Source organism: Mustela nivalis (assembly GCF_964662115.1).
Source record: "Mustela nivalis genome assembly, chromosome: 2".
Taxonomy (NCBI): Eukaryota; Metazoa; Chordata; class Mammalia; order Carnivora; family Mustelidae; genus Mustela; species Mustela nivalis.
This window is the reverse complement of record NC_139021.1, coordinates 73,624,356-73,644,997: the sequence shown is the minus strand read 5'-3', so window position 1 is coordinate 73,644,997 and position 20,642 is coordinate 73,624,356. Positions and strand designations below refer to the sequence as shown.

At 42.3% G+C, this 20,642-nt stretch overlaps 1 protein-coding gene across 6 annotated transcripts in view; it reads left to right on the top strand.

The window, feature by feature from the left end:
- TRIM55 (tripartite motif containing 55) overlaps positions 1 to 20,642 on the top strand; it is a 54,460-nt gene that overhangs the window by 11,032 nt on the left and 22,786 nt on the right. Inside the window, exons 2-5 of one of the 6 annotated variants that reach the window (XM_082719129.1) lie at positions 472 to 703; positions 1,265 to 1,437; positions 7,744 to 7,909; positions 9,712 to 9,807. In XM_082719129.1, coding sequence (XP_082575255.1) covers positions 536 to 703; positions 1,265 to 1,437; positions 7,744 to 7,909; positions 9,712 to 9,807 — 603 coding nt within the window. In that variant the 5' untranslated portion in view covers positions 472 to 535. Of the gene's footprint in view, positions 1 to 356; positions 704 to 1,264; positions 1,438 to 7,743; positions 7,910 to 9,711; positions 9,808 to 20,642 lie in introns of those variants that run through there. The other 5 variants (XM_082719126.1, XM_082719127.1, XM_082719125.1 and 2 more) reach the window with 5 other exon arrangements.

The window sequence follows — 20,642 nt, the reverse complement described above, 5'->3', positions numbered from 1 at the left end:
CTCTTGGTGACTCGCCTCCTAAACTCTCAAGGCAGAAATGGCATCCGTTATACAGTTAGACTCTCGGGCAGCATTCTCTCCAGTCCTGCAGCGAGCCATCACCATGCTCTTACTGAGTGCTTACAGGGGGCATGGCTCAGTGACCAGGCATGCACATTTGCATTTGTTGTTGACAACTGTCAGCTTCAAACTCTCTCTCCTCACAACCCTGACTAAATGGGGTTTGTAATCCTTCTTTCCACCCACTCTCTTCACTCCTTGGGACAGGAATGTTGGCTCCTGTTCTCTGTCACCTGTCAGAATCCATCCTCCTGTCACTGGCTTATATGGACAAGTCAGCCCACTGTCACGTGACCCCTGCTGCTAAAAACAGCTCGGGCACCTCCTCTGAACCTGGGCCTGAAACAATGTCTTCCACCGAAAAAACCATAAAGGACACTTGATCAACCCAATCCTTGGAATTATTTCCAGGAAACACTTGCAGAAGCCATCGGAGCACGCTTTCCCTGGCGGTGCACAGGGGGACGGCCGGGAGATGAGCGCATCTTTGAATTACAAGTCTTTTTCCAAAGAACAGCAGACCATGGATAACTTGGAGAAACAACTCATCTGTCCGATCTGTTTAGAGATGTTCACGAAGCCTGTGGTTATTCTCCCCTGTCAGCATAACCTGTGTAGGAAATGTGCCAGTGATATTTTCCAGGTAGGTTTGTTTGGAATTTAGGGGGTAAAAAAGGAGACTCTTTTCTCAGAATCAATTGCTCACCTAAAAGGTGAATTCTTTTAGAAAACTTTTTAAGGCTACATTCATTTTAAGAAATGAATTTTTTTAATGATTTGCTTTCTGCTTTGCTCTCTGCCTCCTCCTTACTCCTGAATCTAGCTTACTTAAATACTAAGAATCACATTTGTTTAAAAAAAAAAAGAAAAGAAAAGAAAAGAAAGACCTCAAGACATTGAATCTGCTTCAAAACTGTAAATGAATTACTGCCCAAGACATTAATGTTGGAGTTTCTGGTGGAACTTTTGATTATGAAAACACTGGATAGAAAGTGTCTCATGCTGAACACGGTACACGGCCATTGACAGTGAATAAGTGCTGGCCCTGTATTTTAGGACTATTTGCTAGAAGGCCCTAAGGGATTATCTTATGGCCAGCTTAAAGTAGAAGTTGATGTTGTTTGTAGTAACAGAGTGAAAAGAAGTCTCAGAAAAGCTACGTGTGGCATTACTCAATTCCTCTTTTCTTGCTTGGCAAGAACAGGCCTCTAACCCGTATTTGCCCACAAGAGGAGGTACGACCGTGGCATCAGGGGGCCGATTTCGCTGCCCATCTTGTAGACATGAAGTGGTTCTGGACAGACATGGGATATATGGCCTTCAGAGGAACCTGCTGGTGGAAAATATCATTGACATCTACAAGCAGGAGTCCACCAGGTATGGTTCCTCCCTGTGTCAAACCCATCTGAAGCTCGTTTTTTGTCTGATTGTTTGTTCGTTCTAACAGATTAGTACACCAAAGGCTTGTTTGCTCATCACAGACATGGTTTTCTCTGAAAATGTTTGTTCAAGGGAGAAGTGCTCATGGAAGAAGGGAGCTGGTGCCCAAGGCTTTGTATCAATTTAAGAATGAAGTAATTCATTAACACTAATCCATTCAATAATACTGAAAGAGTCATAACTCAGCCCATCCTTCTAAGCCTTGTATTATGTATATTTTAGACATCCATGCTCTTCACAGGTCCTTTGTAGCTCCAGATTCTACATAGCAGAAAGTTTACAGTACAAAACTTTAAGGAAAACTAATAGAAATGGGATTTTCCAAAATAAGCCAGTTCCTAGTTTAGACAGTCTCACCTAAAAATTGTCTAGATGATCATCATAAAAACAAAATTCTCTAACATACTTAGTCATGATATGGACTCTGGGAAGTTGCAAAGCAATGCACAGTCCTGTCCTTTAGCAAAGTAAAGTTCAAAGACATGGAGGGGGGTGGCATTCAGGCCGTTTCCCTAGTCTCTAGATACTACTTGCCTCCTTCTGTTAGCATTCACCTGCTGATGGATTGATATTCAGCATATGCATCCATTCATTTAAAAAAAAAAAAAAGGCTTCTTCCTTATTGAATCACATTGGCTATAGCCTTCCTTTCCTAGAGACAACACTGCAGGAGTTCATTCCTAGAAGGCATGGTGTGAAGAGCCCTTTTCAATTGTACACAGGTCAGTCCGGTCCACACAGCTTGATAGCAATATTGAGACCATCTGGAAATGAACTTATTGTGATTCTTATTAGGAGACATGTATTTATGGAACATCTGCAGCACCCTAAGAGCCTTGCACTCTTAAAAGGAAAGCTGTTCTATAAATCTAACATATAATTATTATAATCATTATGGCTATTAGTTTCTGCTTAAGATTCAAACTAAATTAGATAGTGCCAGAATCTAGATGGAATTGGGGAAGAAGAGTAATTGCCGATGACATATTGCAGAGACACGGAGTTAGCTATTCCCTTGCTTCCAGAGTCTCTGGAGAAGAAAGTGCTATTGTTGCTGCTGTTGCTTCACAGGTCACATCGGATTATATTTCGTTACTTTAAAATACAAATACACGCACTGTCTCTTAAAAAAATATCAGTCAATTAATAACCCAGACAATTATTAAGGGTGTTTATAGAACAACAGATTCAGTGCCTAGTACAGTGTCTTGCATAGAATGGCTACTTTCTAAGGAACCATTGACAAAGCAACACCACAAAGCTTCTTACATATTCTATTTATTGCAGTAATTTCATTTTGCTACTTGCTACAGTGAGAGCTTGAGATATGGGAAATAATAGCAATAGTGTTATGAAATGCAGAGAAGAGATAATAAAACTTGCAGCGTTAGCAAAACCAAAAGACACATCCTTATTTTAACCATAAAGTCTACATGCGCATTTGCCAAAAAAGTGCCCACGTGAGCAAACTGTATGAAAGTAATGAACCAAATTTCCAACCATGAAGCTCATAACATTGCTTTTCTGATTATCAAGTTCTTGTGCTGTTATTTCTTGAACTTGAGACCTGCCTTTGGGACGTTTTTACTTGGTGGGGAAACCACAAGTTGCAAAGAGGGCCCAGGTGTTTCTGTTTGGGCATAAACCCAGGTGTTCCCTGGAGACAGGCAGCCTTGCCAGCCCAGGAGCCTGAGCCTCAGAGTCCATTAGGCAATCTGAGAACAACCTTGGATAACAGAGTGAGAGGAAACCATTTCTGGCTGTCATTGGGGTGGGGACAGAAAGGAGAGGAGGACTAGAAATTGTAAATCTTGACAACACCTGACCTTACCTAGACTTCTCCATGGTGCTAAACTAGCTACAGTTTGGGGAGGTGACAAGAAGAGGAATTTATTTTGCTAACGTTAATCACGAAAGTTACAATAAATAACTTTATGATAAGTTAAGCTAATATGTGCTGAGTACATGTCAACCACTATTCAGGGTCCTTTACACATGAATCGTGTATAATTCTCTAATTCTCATAACAATCCTGTGAGATTGTGATTATTATTACCTTGTTAGAATTTCTGAATATTTCACTGAAGCCAAGTCGTATATAATTTAAACATTCAAATAACGTGAGACTGCTAAGGAGGCCTCCACTCTCATCCCACTCTCTCTCTACCCCCAAGTCTTACTCTCCAGAGCCAGACACTTTTCATTGTTTTAGCTATTTTTCTGTTAAAGCCCAGTGACATCTGTATACTATGACTATATGCCCATTTCAATTTGACATTCTCTACCGACATTTCACTGCGGACGATCAGGACAGTGTCCTCACGTGGCTGGGCTTTGCCTACTTGTACTCTTCCCTGGGCTGAAGCTTTGTTTCCTAGGACCTACGTTTTTCTCTTTGTTGGTTTATTCTGTTGTTTTTGTGGATCACATTCTCAAGTATCTCCCCCAAATATGCAGAAAGTGCGCCACTTTGCAATCTCCCACACACTCCTGCCTTCTGAGTAGCTGGCTTCCACAGTTCCAGAGCCTTCCTCAGGTTCCACGGCTGGGGTCAGCTTGCTCCTTGCAGGCTTCTCCCCTGCAGGAACTTTGCAGAAATAAGATGCAACTCGATCAGCTCACTTCCCTTCATCCAGATGTTCTCTCATCTGCTGTCATCCTGGTCATTTTTTGTCCTTATCAATTTATACTAGAATGTGATTCTTAAGATTTCCTCGCTCTCATTTTAGTGGGATTTCCACTAATACAGATAAAAAAAAGGCATAGGTTCATTCTGCTATATTTAATTAGAAGACCCTTGGGCCAATTTTCAGATATGAATCGAAGGGGAACCTGAAAAGAGGTTAAGTAACGTGCCCGAGGCCACATAGCTGTCACACGGAGAAGTTCAGCTGGACTTGAACTTGGAGGTTCGACTCAAAAGGCACTGACTGCCATGTATCACCAAGACCAGGTGCCCACCCTTCAGGAAACCCCGGGATGGTCCCTACCTCCTGTGGCCAGAGGCAGCAGGCTCCAGACTCCTTGTGGCAGGTCCCCACCAAATGGCCAGGGGCCTCTGTCTACATCTGGAGCAGAGGCCTGAGCCACAACTGCGAGCTCAGACACTCTCACCTGATGAAGGGGCATTTACATTATATTTACATCATATTTATGCCCTGTTTGACCCAAGTCTGAGACATGTGTTAAGTTGTCTAAAGGTTTCTATTATACACCCACTTATAAGTGGGGGATGCCTCTGGGCCCGTGCTGCTACCTAAGGAAGAAAAACCTGATAAGAAATATGGGAAGTAGTTCTCAGCCTGTATTGCATTATGGAAAAATAATCACAATCAAAACTAAACATACAGCCTTATGGCTATTGCTACATTTTTAGTGTTTACGTATACTGTGTGTGTATTTATACTATATATATATTGTATATGTATATGTATTATGTATAGATACACTCACTTACCTGAGCTCTGGTCAGAGCTATTGATATCAGAAGAGCACATGGGACACAGGCTGCCCTGAGGAAATGCTGCAGGGAGATGAGCCACAAAAGCATCACCTGTGCTGTTTTCCAGTGAATGTGCTCCAGGCATTTGCTTGACATTTATTATTACGAGACTGAGATACATGGTAGGGAAGGTATTGGAGTTGGAGAAGCTTTTGAGCAAGCAAAGAGCAAACCACCACTCCTAGTCTCTAGGGCTTTGTCACTCATAAATGGAGTCTTCAGAATGTTGTCTGGCCTCTTCCTTTGAGGCTCACGAGTGCCAAGTAACCCTGGGCTTTCCCCCATACTTCACTTGCCTTCCCCAGATGAGTGGTCTTTATGTTCGAGCACAAGGAATACTGTCCATTAAACTGGAAATTTCTCTCATTCGTCATTCATTCAACAAATATTTACTGAGTACCCATTCTGTGCAAGGCATTATTCTGGGCACTGGGGTTTCTGCAAAAAAAAGACAGGCCTGCCCTCATGGAACTCACATTTTGGTGGAGGAAACAGACCTGGGCAGAGTTTACTTTTCTCAGTTGACTTCCGAGAATATAGCAGAAATTCAAGTCAGGAGGCCACCGACTTTATGGAAAAACGTATGGCTGCATGACTGGGCAGAAATTCCTTTTACAAAACCAGATTCTGAAGTCTTGAAGCTGGAAGCCCATATAAATTTCCTTACCAGACCCAGGGCTTCTCCCCACAGCCTAATCTCTTGACTTGACTCCTACCTAGTGATTTATAGATATAAATCAGTATATTCTCTGCCTTCCCCTGAGTTTCTGGGGCTGCAGCTACATGGTACCCCATCAATAGCAATGGTTTTCCAACCATTTTATTTATGTCTCACAGTAGAAATACATTTTACATTGTGATACAATGACCATTACATACATGGATGGAGAGATAGATAGATATGAAATATATACTTTTGTTTCCAGTGTACTTAGATGTGTGTACACATACACACAAATACGTACATACATACACATCTATGTACAACAGAAACAAAAGTTTCACATAAAATTACCTTATTCTTACTACATGTAGTTCACAGTATTTACTGTTCTATTTTACTGTGATTTTAATGATGTTGGTGATGACCCTGAAATTGATTTCAAGGCCCATAAAAATCAATGTCATGGCCCATGAAAACCTGCAGTTTTAAAAAAGTGGATCTTGATAACAATAGAAAAACTCAGTCCCAAATCTTTTAAATAACCATGCTTTTAAATAACTATGTGTTTGGGAATGTGAGGAAAGGCTATGGACTTGTATTTACATTTTTCAGGCACCTCTGAAAACTATTAACCACCTTGGTCCGTAGATAGGATATGTAAGAATTCCAGGTTTTTGCAGAAGTAGGCTACACCCACATCTCTCACCATGCTCTCCAGAGAGGGCCTAGAACACCATGACTTGGCATAATTTTGATCTTGATCATAATACATAAGGCACGCTGATTGTTAGGGGGACATACAGGGCCCTACCCTGTGCTGTGAACTTGGGCCGTTCCGGGTGATTCTACAGCTAACAGGTTGTTCTTAATAGAATTTTTTTTTTTTAACGATTTTATTTACTTATTTGACAGAGATCACAAGTAGGCAGAAATGCAGGCAGAGAGAGAGGAAGGGAAGCAGGTTCCCTGCTGAGCAGAGAGCCCGATGCAGGGCTTGATGCAGGGCTCCATGCGGGGCTTGATGCGGGGCTTGATGCGGGGCTTGATGCAGGGCTCGATCCCCAGGACTCTGGGATCATGACCTGAACCAAAGGCAGAGGCTTTAACCTACTGAGCCACCCAGGCGCCCCTAACAGGTTGTTCTTAAATAGCAATGACTTGTCTCTCCCGTTCCATGCTTTCGTTCTTCATTGCTTGGTCATCTTCTCACTAACACACACAAATCCAATGCTCCATTATTACCTGTTGTAGTTCGGAAAAGTCTTGGTGGGTGCTGAACTGTTGGGAAAACGGAAACTTGGGGATTATCTGTGAGAACCTTACGTCTAAAGTTACCACCATGTCCCAGAACAGCATTTTGCATTTTCTTATTGCTTCAAGTACTGTTCACCTTCACTGAGCACATACTAACCACTCTTAATCTTAATCAGTTATTTGTATGTCATTTTCTGAATGACAGAAAGAGACCCAGACAAATTAATGAAGCACCTGTTGACATTTTCCTTCTTACACAGAGCTTCTTCTCACCAGTGTCCAGACTAATAATCAGAGAATAATCCAGCCCACTCCCCTCCTCCTTGTGGTGGGAAAGGTGTTTGCCAGAAGCTGGAGAGTTGGGATCTAGAGGCTCTGCAAACCTGGGGATAAATTTGAGACTTAAGAGTTTCAGCCACTTCTCCTTCTTTACCCATAACTGGAAAGTATCTCAAGAGACTTTTGAGTGTGTGTGGAGATAGTTGCTGGAGCACACTTTGAACACAAAAGCCTGCTGTCCAGCTTTCAGGAATTCCACTCACATGTTTTAAACCTTCAATAACTTGAAATCATCCACGATAGGAACACTCACCACAGAAATTGTCAAATGCTACAGGTCAGAGTATCCGTGTCCTCCCCTCCCTCAGGCTGGTTGTTAGAAATCTAGCAACATGCCACTGCCAAGCCCACAGGGCAACTAAATTTGGAGGGCTCTGGGCACAAGAAGGGTACCCCGGGAGTTTTCTGGAATAGCGATGCTAATCACCCCTCTCTGCTCTGCCCCAATGGGAGCTAACACGTGCATCTGCCTACCTCCTCCCAGACCAGAAAAGAAGTCCGACCAGCCCATGTGTGAGGAGCATGAGGAGGAACGCATCAACATCTACTGTCTGAACTGTGAGGTGCCCACCTGCTCTCTGTGCAAGGTCTTCGGAGCACACAAGGATTGCCAGGTGGCACCCCTAACTCACGTGTTCCAGAGGCAGAAGGTAACAGAGCCCCCACAGCTCCTCCTTTGCAGCCCCTTCCCAGGACCTGCAGGATTGGCTCCCTTTGCTGAAGGGGACCAGCTCAAGTCACGCAGTCCTAAGGCCCAGAGGCGCAGAGGGTGGAGCGCGAAGGGGTGCAGTGCCAGTGGCACGTGGCCACTGGCTAGATCCCCTGGAAAGGAAGGGGACTGCTAGAGAAGGAAGGGGTGCCAAGGGTCAGAAAGGCGCACAGAGGGTAAGGGTTGCGGTTTTTTGGGCACCTCGGAGGCACCACTGAAGACAAGCAGTGTGCTGGCCCCTGGTCTGAGCTATTTGAAAATCAGACTCTAGATATGAAAAGGTTAACTTTTCACTCCGGGCACAGAAACGTTTCTTCATTTGCTAACAAAACGTTCTGTTTACCACACCCCTCCCAGGCCTTCTCTCCCCCACTCCTACTGTATTAGGCTTCAAGGCTGGGTCAGGCTGGCCTCCTGCCCTTTGCCCCAAGGCCAGTTGCTGAAAGACCCTCCTCTCCCCCCACCCTACCATTTGGCACTTGCCCCCACCCCAGGGCCTTAGCCTCAGGCGCTCTCACTGTGACCAACAATAGTTTGTCCCCCAGCTTATCACTGACCTGCCAACTTGGTTTCATCCATTGGCAAGTAGCAATGTGCCCAGTTAATGCAAATAAACAGCCAGTGATGTGCTCAGAGAGATGAGCTGCTCCCACACCTAGACCTTGAGGGGCTCCATAGCTGGCTTCTTTCTGTGAAGCATCACAGAGCCCACATTTGGTCAGCGCTTTACGTGCGAGGATCAGAGTTGGAATCAAACCTGAAAGCCAATCTTTCGGACAATACCAGTCACCAGTGAGTACTAGCAGCTAAAGAAACAGGATTTAGCAAGATATCTGTAATATTTATTTATTTTTCCATCTATTTAATGATTTACTTCCCCTTTTTCCTTCCACACCCGCCTAACCCACTCAAGACATGGTATGTTAGAACCGAACAGTTCTTGTTTCCCTCAGAGCCCTAGAAACTCATGTGGGATGGACAGAAGGACAGGCTGGCAGGACTTCCACTTGCTCCTGTTTGGGCAAAGCAGCTTCACTTTTAGATATTGGAATTCCATATTAGCTTCGTTTTGAAGAAAGTGCCCCGAGGCTTTAAAATGTTTTATAACCGCAGTTGAGGTTCAGTTTTCTCACTTTATATCTGAGAAAATTAGGGTCCAAATTGATTACAACTTTGCCCAACATTGTAAAGAAATTAAAGGCAGAGTTGGACCAAGCGGGTGTGTGTCCTAAGTCCCCACTCAGTGCTGCCTGGTGGTCCATAGCCGATCTAGGAAAGGGCTGAGTACAAACAGTGGCATCTCTTTGAGTCAAAAGAGGAGAGGAATTTCAAGTTGAAAATTCTGCCCTAGAGCCGTCAAATGTTTCAGCTTCAAGTTTGTAATGACTGAGTCTTGTCTATATGTACTTATGCACCTAACACATAGAAGGTGCATAATATGTTCTCTCTATAGTCCATAATTCAGGGTTTATCATTTTTTTTTTAGCAGGGTCACAGTCTCCATTAAGAATCTGGTGACAACTATGAGACCTCTTTCAGACAATGCACTTGTATACACACGCATACGGAAGTTTAGTTACAAGACCAGGAGGTTGTCCGGCCTTCTGAGCCTGTCACTATTACTCCTAAGGGGTTCGATGGACCCTGCATTAGGAATCCCTGAAGACAATGCTGTGATTTATCTGCAATCAGTACTGACTAGAAAACTCCTAAAATCTTGCATGCCTCTCTTCCCTTCACTAGTCTGAGCTCAGTGATGGCATCGCTGTCCTCGTGGGAAGCAATGACCGAGTCCAGGGAGTGATCAGTCAGCTGGAGGACACCTGTAAAACTATTGAGGTAGGTCAAGCAACTCCAACCAAATATAAACAAATCCTGAACTCCTGGGGTGGGGGGGTTGTGCCCCCCTCATGCCACCCAAGCTTTCCATACAGAATGACCTCCTTCCTCATAGGTCTCTCCAATACTCTCCTGGCTCATGAAGAAAAGTTACCACATGAGTCAACAAGGCAGATTTTGCCACATTTACTAGTATGATTGTGACATTTGTTGCTCTTTCTTGGTCAGCCCATTTGGAAAGATGAGCTACAGGAAAAAATCAATTCCCAATAATGCAAAAGAGTGTTGTCCACCATGGACGGTTTTTTTGGTGGAAATCCAAACGGTCCTACGACACACTAGTTAGTGCTTTGGAAAATCCCATGTAGGTTTGAGCTATCTATCTGTGCTCCAACAGCAGGGCCACAGAGGGGGCCAGCAGGAGGAGACAGATGTGTCTGACTGTGGTTAGAAAATGATTCGGTAGCTGGGAGCTCACTGAGACCAGAGTTCTGGCTCACCCATCCCTGCCCTCTGCCTGGCCCAGTGCCTCGGACATAAGAAACACTCAGTACAAACTCAAACACATACGTGAATGGCTGGCTGCATAGCTCACACTTAAGTCTGACCTATAAGAAATACTTCGAATCCACCCTTCCTCAAGATCCAATATAAGGTGCGTAATTGCTGAAGGCAGAATTCTGAAGCCTCAGAGATTTAGCTATGTGGCAAGTATGTTATCAAGAACTAAAGATTCACAGACTAGTGAAGCCGGGCGGCCCAGAGGGCTAGAGCAAGACCTGGATGTGTGCAGCTCTCTGGATCTGTAACCTGGAGCCATTTATTGCCATCTCCCTGCTTTAAGTTTTGGGGTTACTCGTTTTTTTTTCACTTGGGCCTCAGGTGCAATGTTGAGGCATTGTTGTTTTTGTTGTGGACAAGGCTTCTCTCATTATCTATTTATTTCCTTTCATCCCCATTTCCCACTCTCTTCTCTGTAAATAACCACTCTAATATGTTTGGTGTTCTGTTTACCTACTCTTATAAAATCTTTATCATTTTATATCCATGCCTTTTACTTTTATAAATGGTATTGTGCTATATTTCTCATTCTGCTTATTACTGTTTTTAAACTCAGCATCGGGTTTTAAGATCCATTCTCATGTACATTCAATCCCTCATTCTCCTCTGTAAAAATGAGACGTAGTACCCCTTTTATAGAGTTACTGTGGGAAATTAAGCATAAACAAAATGCTTACCGCAGTGCCTCGTACATGGCGAATGCCTGGTAAGTACCCCCATTTTCATTATGTTATCATTAGAAAGACAAATTCTATCAAAAGCCCAAGGCGGTTCCTAGAGGATGATTTCAAGATACTGGCCATAATCATCTCATTTTAGATTTACACATCATTAAAATCAATGTCCTCTCTTCTCCATGCTCATATTCCTGAGAAGAACATGATAAATCCGAGATCCATTCATAGAAGAAAAGTTTTCTATTGGTGGAGAACCCAACGAGATTACAAAGTGGACATTATAAACTCTTCTCTTTTTGCTTACTTACAGTAAAGGGCCAATACAACTGAATCAGTAAGCCATGAATCAGCACTCCAGTGTGGTACCGTGTTGAGTGTTCAGTGTATAAATAGGAGCATGTTGATTGTGGGCGGGTGAGGTAATCTCTATACTCATCTCTGGTCAGGCCTTCATCAGAGACCTCCGTCCAGGACGTAGAGGCTGCGGTACACAAACAGGGTCACCTTTGGCCTTGAGCAAACAACTCCGGCTCCATTTAGCCAGTCTCAGAGGACACTGAAAGGGCGAGGAAAGATTTGACAACTGCTTTTCTTCCTGGAGGCCAGTCAGGGGGACAAGAGGAAGCAGCTGTTTTTTCTTTCATTGAGAACAAGACAAGAAGGAACAGGTTTGAAGTTAAGTCGGCAGAAGGGATTTAGTGCAGATATCAGGAGGAACCTCCTGCCTCCTGGAGGTCAGGGTTAGGATTCCTCTTATTTCTGATAAAAGCATTCATCAAACATGACACACCTTTACAAGTATTTTCACAGGTTAAATAGAGGAGTATCGGTTTCCTGTAGAGCTTTCTGATGAAGCTGTAAATTGGCAAGAGCCATAAATGTGTCCATCCCTTTTACCTATTTATTTCACTTCTGAGATCTTACCTTAAGGAAATAAAACTGTATAGAATGTATATATTCATAAATAACCCTCATATACATTTATAGGGGGAGAAAACCACCAAACCAAAAGGTTAGGAGCAGTGAACAGTGGGTCTACTGCCTTCCTTATATATTCCTATATTACACATTTTTCTAAAGTGAGCCTGACATTTTTAATAACCAATAAAATAAAGGATGAATGAATGTGTTTCAGATAAGCACAGTCCTTTCAGATCAGTTCGGTGGCTTATCTGAAGATGTAGGTATTGGCTCAGAGCCCCATGGGGGTCTCTGATTTTATAATCCCTACCTGATGCAAATATCCTCCATTTGAAGAGGCCAGAGGGCAGAGACCCTGCTGCTAATGGCCACAGGGTGCACCTCTAAACCTCGAGATGATCTTCATAGAGCCAGGACCATATCAGTGGCAAAAAACCAGAGGCTCCCTTTGTGTGTGCCAGCCTTCAAGGCAGCATGTCATGAAGCACCACGGGTTCTTGGCTTGGAGTGAAATGGTCCTACTTTACAGAGCAGGTGAAATCTGCTCCGGAGTTCAGGTCACAGAGCTCCTGTTCTCCCATCTTCCCTGGGGTGGTTATTTTCCTGCCTGGCTTTGCTCACCACCTGCCTGGAAACATTTTCTGGGAAGCCAGGAGTGGCTCTTGGCCAGGGGGTGGGGAGCTGTTGTTAAAGAATTCTCTCTTCTGATTGGCAAAGAACCCCTTAGGGATGGGAAATGGAGTAGTCCCTGGGTGGGCACTATCCTTCCCTAATTACCTCGCCTCTTCCCACCCGGGACCCTGACACCTGCCCTTTGGTAAGAGTGTCCATCCCTCACCCATGTCTAATTTTGTCCCTGATCATGTAATGTCTTGCAGGGCTGGTCTGGCCAGGCACCCGGCCCAGGACCAGCCCTGGGGAGCTGTTGAGCTTAGGCTAAATCACACTATGGACCTCTTATTACCCTTTAAAAATAATGTATGCAGTTGATGTGGGTTTACAATGATTCTGAATGGCTTTGAGAAGGACTGCAGTCACGGAAGGCCAGTCTGAACTGTGTCAAAAGGAGGAGTGGCATTTTTTTCTCATTGTTGTGGGCTGGCAGTGTATAAAGGAGCCTACAGTCTTTTTAGCTGAATGTGGCTAACCTGGCTGAATGTGGCTCAGCCTGAGACATTCCCAGAGCTCTCTAGTTCAGGTTGTTGGAGGGCCTTCTAGACTGTTCTAGACAAGCCCACCATGATCTGGAGCCACACCTGCCTTTCCAGGCCAGGAAATGTTCTGGAACAGGCTTTGACTTAGAGGGCTGCTGGTTGGAGTAGACAAGCACACTGCCTTCAGAGCTCTCTTGCTTCCAGAAAAATGTGCTTGGCTTTCCTTCCTCATCCCTAGAAATCATAACCTCCATCTTACAGTCTTTACAAAGGGCACTTAACCTATGTCACTGGACACCCAAGAGAGTAGGATATTAATACTAGCCTTGTGAGGCAGGCAGGCGGGCCTAGAAATAATCCTGCTTTGTATGGATGCATGTCTAAAGAAAACAGCTACAAGTTGCATAATAAATATTTGACCTTGAGCATTCCCATTATCTGAAAAATGACAACTTTAATAAGATTCTCCAATGATTTTTGCAATGAAAACAAATCTATTATACTTCCAAAACAATAATTTTACCCAAATAGCTTTTGGGACCTTGTCCATGCAGTTACAAATATGAAGTCCAAATATAAGAATCATTTTAATAAGCATGCCAGAATTTTTAAGGCAACATTTTAAAGGCAATAGAACATAGACTTAAAAGACCAGGCTTCAGAATTTGAATTTTAGCAGTCATTTAACTATATGACCTTTGGAAGTGGCTTAAGCCCTTTGTCCCTCAACTAACTCACTGGTCTAGTGGGGTTAGAAATACATTCTTCATGGTGTTATTGTGACGTCTAAGTTGGGGTAAGAGACACAGGCCAGGGCCTTGATTAAGTTGCCTCCTATTGTTTTCGCAGTTAGCTTGAAAAGAACACACTTAGGGTAATGATGCTAATAATTGTTTGAACGACTGGGGCATTGGGATCATCTTTTAAATGGTGTCAGAATAAGACTATGAGGGTCTTGGTCAATTGTGATGTGGAGCTAAGTAAGCAACCCCTTTCAGACAGAAAAACTGAACATGAACAGTAGAAGATAGTGGCCCTATTCTTGATCTAAGAGGCTTGGAGGTAACTTAAAATATTGGGAAAAGGAGGCTAAGGCTCTTCTGGGAAACGCGTTGACTCTCCACTGCAGACAGGAGCAAATTAAAGAACTGCTCATCTCACCGTGCTCTTGTGGCTTTCACTGAGCCAAAGGGGTACAGGGCTCTCTGCTTTACAGAGTTTACTCAAGGAGCTTCTAGATGGTCTGGACAGACACCCCAGGAGTAAGCTTTAGCGATCCCATGAATTAGAACATAATTGTTCTTCTAACACGAAGTGGGTGGCAACATGGTCACAGTAGAAAACAGCATGAATTTGAGACTCCCAAGCCCTACGGTTCCTGGGTAGAGTTGCTTCACTGAGCACTGCATAAGCCACCCCTCAGACAGGAGAGGGGCTGAACTCCGGCTCATGTGCCTGGAAGGAACATGTTCTCCTCATTTGTCTTCTCTAGTGTAGCCCAGCAGAGACCCAGCCACTCATCCTACTCTGCACTCATGGGACTTCTCCCAGGTGCTAGGAATAGAGACCTTAGGAGCAAAGGGTCAGCTGATTTCCTCAGGAGACTATTCCTATCTTAAGATAGTCCTTTCTTTAGTGTTATTAACCTGCTGTCTGCTTTTTACCCCTTCTTTTGGGGGTGTTGGGGACAAAAAACCCTACTGGGCTTAATGAAGGGAATTCTGAAGTCCTGTATTTCAAATGAAGCTGAGTGTGCCCTCCCAGACCCAGAGCTGCTGCACCAAACAAGTGTGGGTGTAGATGAGTGGTAAAGGAATGTGTTGGGTCTGTGAATGAGCCGGCTAGAGCCAGTTGCTCAGTGACAAGTGGTGGGGCGAAGAGCTTATCTGTAGCTCTATTTTGGTCTCAGAGGCGTGTTCCTTACATGGTAAGAGCAGTGGTTCCAATTGTCTTAGGTTTTCCTGTCATAGCCCTGGCACATTCCCAAACTGGGACTGACATTGCAGGGCCGAGAGATAGGATTTATGTCTTCATGCTGGAGATGACCACCCTGAAATTTGCCAGGAGTGGAAACATTTTAGAGACTGAAGACCAGAATATCTCTACATTTACCTCAAGTCGTTGAGTCTGGAACTATAGACTCAGAAGGGACCTTGGCAATCACCCAATCCCACCCCTTACAGCAGGGATAAGAAAACCACCCTAAGGCTAAGAAGCTTCTTTCCGGTGGCACGGCTGTTTTTTGCTATCTTCCTTTGAGTACTGAATGAAGCAGAGCCTTGGAGTACAGAAACTTTTGAGGACTGAATATCTCTCTAGAGACAAGTCATAGTCCATTCACTCCACCATTCAGACAGTCTTTCTCATGTGTGCCCACTCTGCCATATTCTGCACACATAATGCTGTGAAGTAGTGATGAACTAAACAGACAAGTTTACTGCTCCCAGGAAGGTTTTGTTCTAGGAAGGGAGTTAGACCATAAAACCAATAAGTGTTTGGGGGAGATGGTGAGCCCCTGAAAATCCGGCCATTAAAAACAACGGAATGATGGTTCGTTGAGCGGCGAGTTCCATACTCTTTAGTAGAAGAGTGTCTGTAGTTGATTTTTTTCCTTGGAATGCTTCTTTCTGCAGCTGCATATCTTGTATCTTATCATCACTAAAATATAAAGAAGGCTCAAAATTAGAGTCTGTCAGTTGTTTTTGTTTTTTAAGATTATTTATTTATTTATTTATTTGGCAGAGAGAGAGAGAGAACAAGTAGGCAGAGAGAGAGGTGGAAGCAGGCTCCCTGCTGAGTAGAGAGCCTGATGCAGGGCTCCATCCCAGGACCCTGAGATCCTGACCTGAGCTAAAGGCAGCGGCTTAACCCCCTGAGCCACCCAGGTGCCCTGAGTCTATTAGTTTTAACATTTCTGTGAAAGCAACAGCTAAACAATGGGTTTTGGATAAATATTAAAGGTTACCTACTCACGTCTAAGGAAATGGCCAAATGATTACTTGGTCTTATTTCTTTTTAGCCGGATATTATGACATTGGTTGGAAACAGATATTCCACCTGTCATCATTTTGCCATTTTACCACAGTTTTCCCTTTATAAAGTCAACCCTTTTTGGTATATTGCATCCCTACTGGGTTCACCTTAGAGAAGAGATGAATCTTATTTTCATTCAATGATTACAGACAACTTCTTTTGGTTCTTCTAAGTGTCTTGGCAGACCCAGGAGGTAAGTCATGTTCCAGTGGGGGTTACACATCAGAAAATACTTGGAGGCAAATACCTAGTGCCTTTGTGATGGAAATTACTTCAGTTGATAAACACTCTCACAGAGGACCCCGTGTACACCCCTGACACACACACACACACACACACACACACACACAGGACATAGGAACTGCGTATATCAAAAGGAAGAAAATGGAGAATGTTTGAAAAAGTAAATTTCAGAGTTTAAAAAGTATATATCTTGATTCAATTACCATCCAGAGACGTGGGGGTAAGGAGAAGGTACATAGCCGAGAATTTTTACTGAAGCTTTTTTTTTTTTTTAAACCAAGCCTTTTAACTGGAATAAATGCAAAAGAATGTTAAAAGGGGAAAAAAAATCTTTGAGGTGAGGAAGTTTTTGTGGAGAACAGAGAAAGATGGTTGCTATCATGCTTTTGCAGGTAACAATCATCCTTTAAAGTATGCTACCTGCAGACATTTTGATGAGGCAGAAGTCCACATTTTTCCCATTCCATTTTTCAGGTTACTGGAAAGTCACTGTTAAAAGCATTTCAGGTCCATATTTACAAAGGCACAGTAAGTGCTGAAATTCAGAGTAATTACTATCACTAGCGAGCTGGCCTTTAAGAAAATATTTTTCTTCTGTAACATATACTTGTTCCTTAATTACCTCAGAGGATGAGTTGATAAGCTGAGGTGTTTGTTGTTAGCTGACTTTTGTAGCACTTTGAAGGTCTTGTGGTCCAGAAGGATAGAAAGGCACCCACCTTAGTCTCTCATGTATTGCTTCTACATCGGAGAGTATGAAAAAAATAAAAGATTTTAATTTCATGGAATATTTCTCATTTGAATCTGACATTAGGTTAACTTGAACATCCTTGGTTCATTTATAAGTCTGTAAGTACAAGTTTCATAATTCCAAGAAAGAAGCATATTTTTCCTTTTTTAGAAACATATTTTTCTGACTCATATTTTGCATAGAATTATACTGAAGGCACATTAAGCAAGAGGAAAAAAAAGTTTTGTTTGTTTGTTTGTTAGAAAATCTGATCATTTTTCTACCTTTCTCATGAACACTAAAAAAATCATGGCAGGTTTTTAGATCTTCTAATGCCTGGTACATAGTAATTAGTGAGTTTTGCTGAAGGAGTGAACTAATGAATATAATTCTGAAACAATCTGAAATTTCTTTAAGAGCCTACTTGCTGCGGAGTCGCTTTGTTAAAAGACATATATCTGGTTCACAGTAGTTCACATAAAATTTTTTTCAAATTTCTTTCAAGTGTCTCACAGCAGGTTATGGTAGGAGTAGTTGCAACCCAGGAGTTCAAAAGCCTTGGCTCGAGGCCAGACACCAACAATAAATGGCAGAATGTTTTGAGAAAATGATTTAACTCTGCTGGACTTCAGTTTCCACATGAGTGAAATGATTGCTCTGGAGCAGGTTACTTCTGATATTCCATGCAACTTCAAAATTCCACAACTTAATAATTCAAATTAAGGATAATTAGACCTAAGTTTAGTGAGCACTGATATAGTACCCATAATGTGTCAGGTAATATTAAAAGGGTTTTATATAGCATGTAGTTTTATAATAATAATAATCAAGCATGAACTGTGCATAAGGCAGCATTTGATATACTGTAAATAAATAATATTTTCTATTAAGTGATAGTAATTGTTTTAAAATTAATATGGTCAAAATTACTAGAAAACCCAATTGAAATAAAATATACTTGGAATTGAAAATAAAGTAAAAATAAAGTGGTTATTTCATTTAAACCACTAGATAAAACACTAGCCATGACACATGATTTCGCATCATTCTCATTATAAATAATTTGGGCTTTGTGAGCTTTGAATGTTCTCACACATATTAAATCATATGGAAGAAAACTTTTCAGAAACAAAAGTATTCTACCAGTATCACATCTTACTATTTGTTATATATGTTTCAAGTGTACAACTTCTTTTAGAAAAATAAGCTAGAACGCATCAAATATTTGCAGTAAACAGTAGTGCTTCTGAACATCAAAGAGGCATATTTCGGGAATGCGGTGAGCACAAGGTTTCCTGTGAGCTTGAACAGAAAGCACTACAGGGAAAGAAAGTTCGATTGGGAAGGTACTAACAGGCTTCAGTTCTGAGGCCTCATAATGGTCCAGATCTCAAGCTAAACGGATGGAAATGAATGCAAATTTGGCAAGCCCAGTGATTTCCAGGTCTGGACACGCTTTGTGGGCTCTTGTCCTATTACCTTGACGACTGTCAAGGCTCTATGGATTTTCATCCCCTCCTCACACCTTCTCTACTCCCGCTCATCTTTTATGGCCAAAGTGGGCATCGCTTCCACTAAGAAGCTCTTCTTGAGCCACCCACCCTTGCTCCCCTTCAATGTCTTGCACCCATAAACTTCCATAAAACCTGATATAAATCTTTAACATATTTCAATTATTCAGCCTACCTTCTTCATGCATTATTATTGCCCAGAAAATATGATGAGAATTGATTGTGTTCCAAGGGAAGCAGTGGAGTGAGGTGTATTTCCTGCACATTTTTGGAGTATCTTCATAATCAACTATTTGGTTTAGGTTATCCATTTTTTCCCCTTACTCTAAGAAGAGTAGAGAAATTAGGGGAAAATGAAACAGTTTTAAAAAGCCTGTTTAACAGATATATACTGAATATCTGTTGTCCAAAGTGGTATATGTCCTAAGCAGACCCAGATTCTATCCTTAAAGAGCCTATACTTTAGATATTTAAGAAACTCATGTATAGGAAAAAAGTGATACTTGACACACAAGAGACCAGTGTTTACTAAAATGAAAGAAAATGTAATAAGGGTCAGAAAGGTCAGAGATATCAGATAAATTGGATGGATTCCCAAGAAGCCTCCACTGGACAGGAGAGCTATGTTGGATCATTGGTGTCTCAAAGCCTGTTCTCAGCTGTAAAGGTCCTGAACCCGAGATGGTCAGGTCCAAGGAAATTGGCATATATACATACTAAGCTTACTGGAGCTTGAAAAACCAAAAGGCCAATGATCAGGCCAACTGCAAAGTTAATTATGATTTAACATGGACTCAAAGAGAAGGAAGTTAAATGGTACTAGAGGTGTTTCAGCAACACAATGGAAATGCACAAGTCTAATCTCCCATACAGCCTTTCTCTCTTTCTCTTGGGGACTCAAAGGCCAGATCCAGTATTTCCTTGTTTTAGACAGTATTGGATAAATAGAAGACTAGGTGGATAGAAGTATATGCCAGTGGTGGTAAATATTATGGGATTTCAGAAGAACTAAAAGATGGTATTCAGTCATAGAGATCAAATAACATTTTATGGAAGAACTGGTATTCCAACAATGTCTTTAAGATTACTTAGAGTTGGAGCACCTGGGTGGCTCAGTCCTTAAGTGTCTGCCTTCGGCACAGGTCATGATCCCAGGGTCTTGGGATAGAGGAACGCATTGGGCTCTCTGCTCAGCAGGAAGCTGGTTTCTCCCTCTCTCACTCCCCCTGCTTGTGTTCTCTCTCTCGCTGTGTCTCTCTCTGTCAAATAAATAAATAAAATCTTAAAAAAAAAAAAAAAGGATTACTTAGAGTTTGCAACTGTGAATTGGGAAAGAGCATTCTAAAAAGAGGGGAAACGATGAGCAAAGAAAGTGAGTGGTTTGTTTTTGCTGGATACAGGGCATTGCGATGAAGAATAGTACAGTACTATGAAGGAAAGCTGGAACCAGGTAATGGAAAAGCTGGAAAGTCTGTTATGAAGTTAAAATATTATTCTTCGGAAAATGAGTAGTCAGAGATAAAGCACTGTACCCCCAGGGAAATGTACTCCAGGAAAATGAATTTGGAACTTGAAAAACTCCATGGGTTTGCCTGAATAAATTCCAGATGTAGAGGCCAGTGGGAAGAACCAGAATCTCCATTCGAGGACTGAAACTAGGACAGGAGTAGTGTAGGTGGAGCAGAGAGACTGAAGGGTACAAACCAGGAAGTATCACAGTGTTTTCATTACACACACATACATATACACACACTCACCGTAAGGCAAAATATAACACTATAAGCTATCTAATCAATATACAATTTTTAAAAAATGTGTCCTAATTTCTATGAAATTCTCCATTTATAAAGAACATAATGAAAAAGTCATTGATCCATTTAGCCAATTTGGTTGATTTGGGTTTGTCTAAGCATCAAATTTGATAAATATGAGATTTTCAAAGTATCAACACAATGGGAATCTCTAAGGGACAGCTTGAAGGGAAAAAAATACCCTATATATGCAA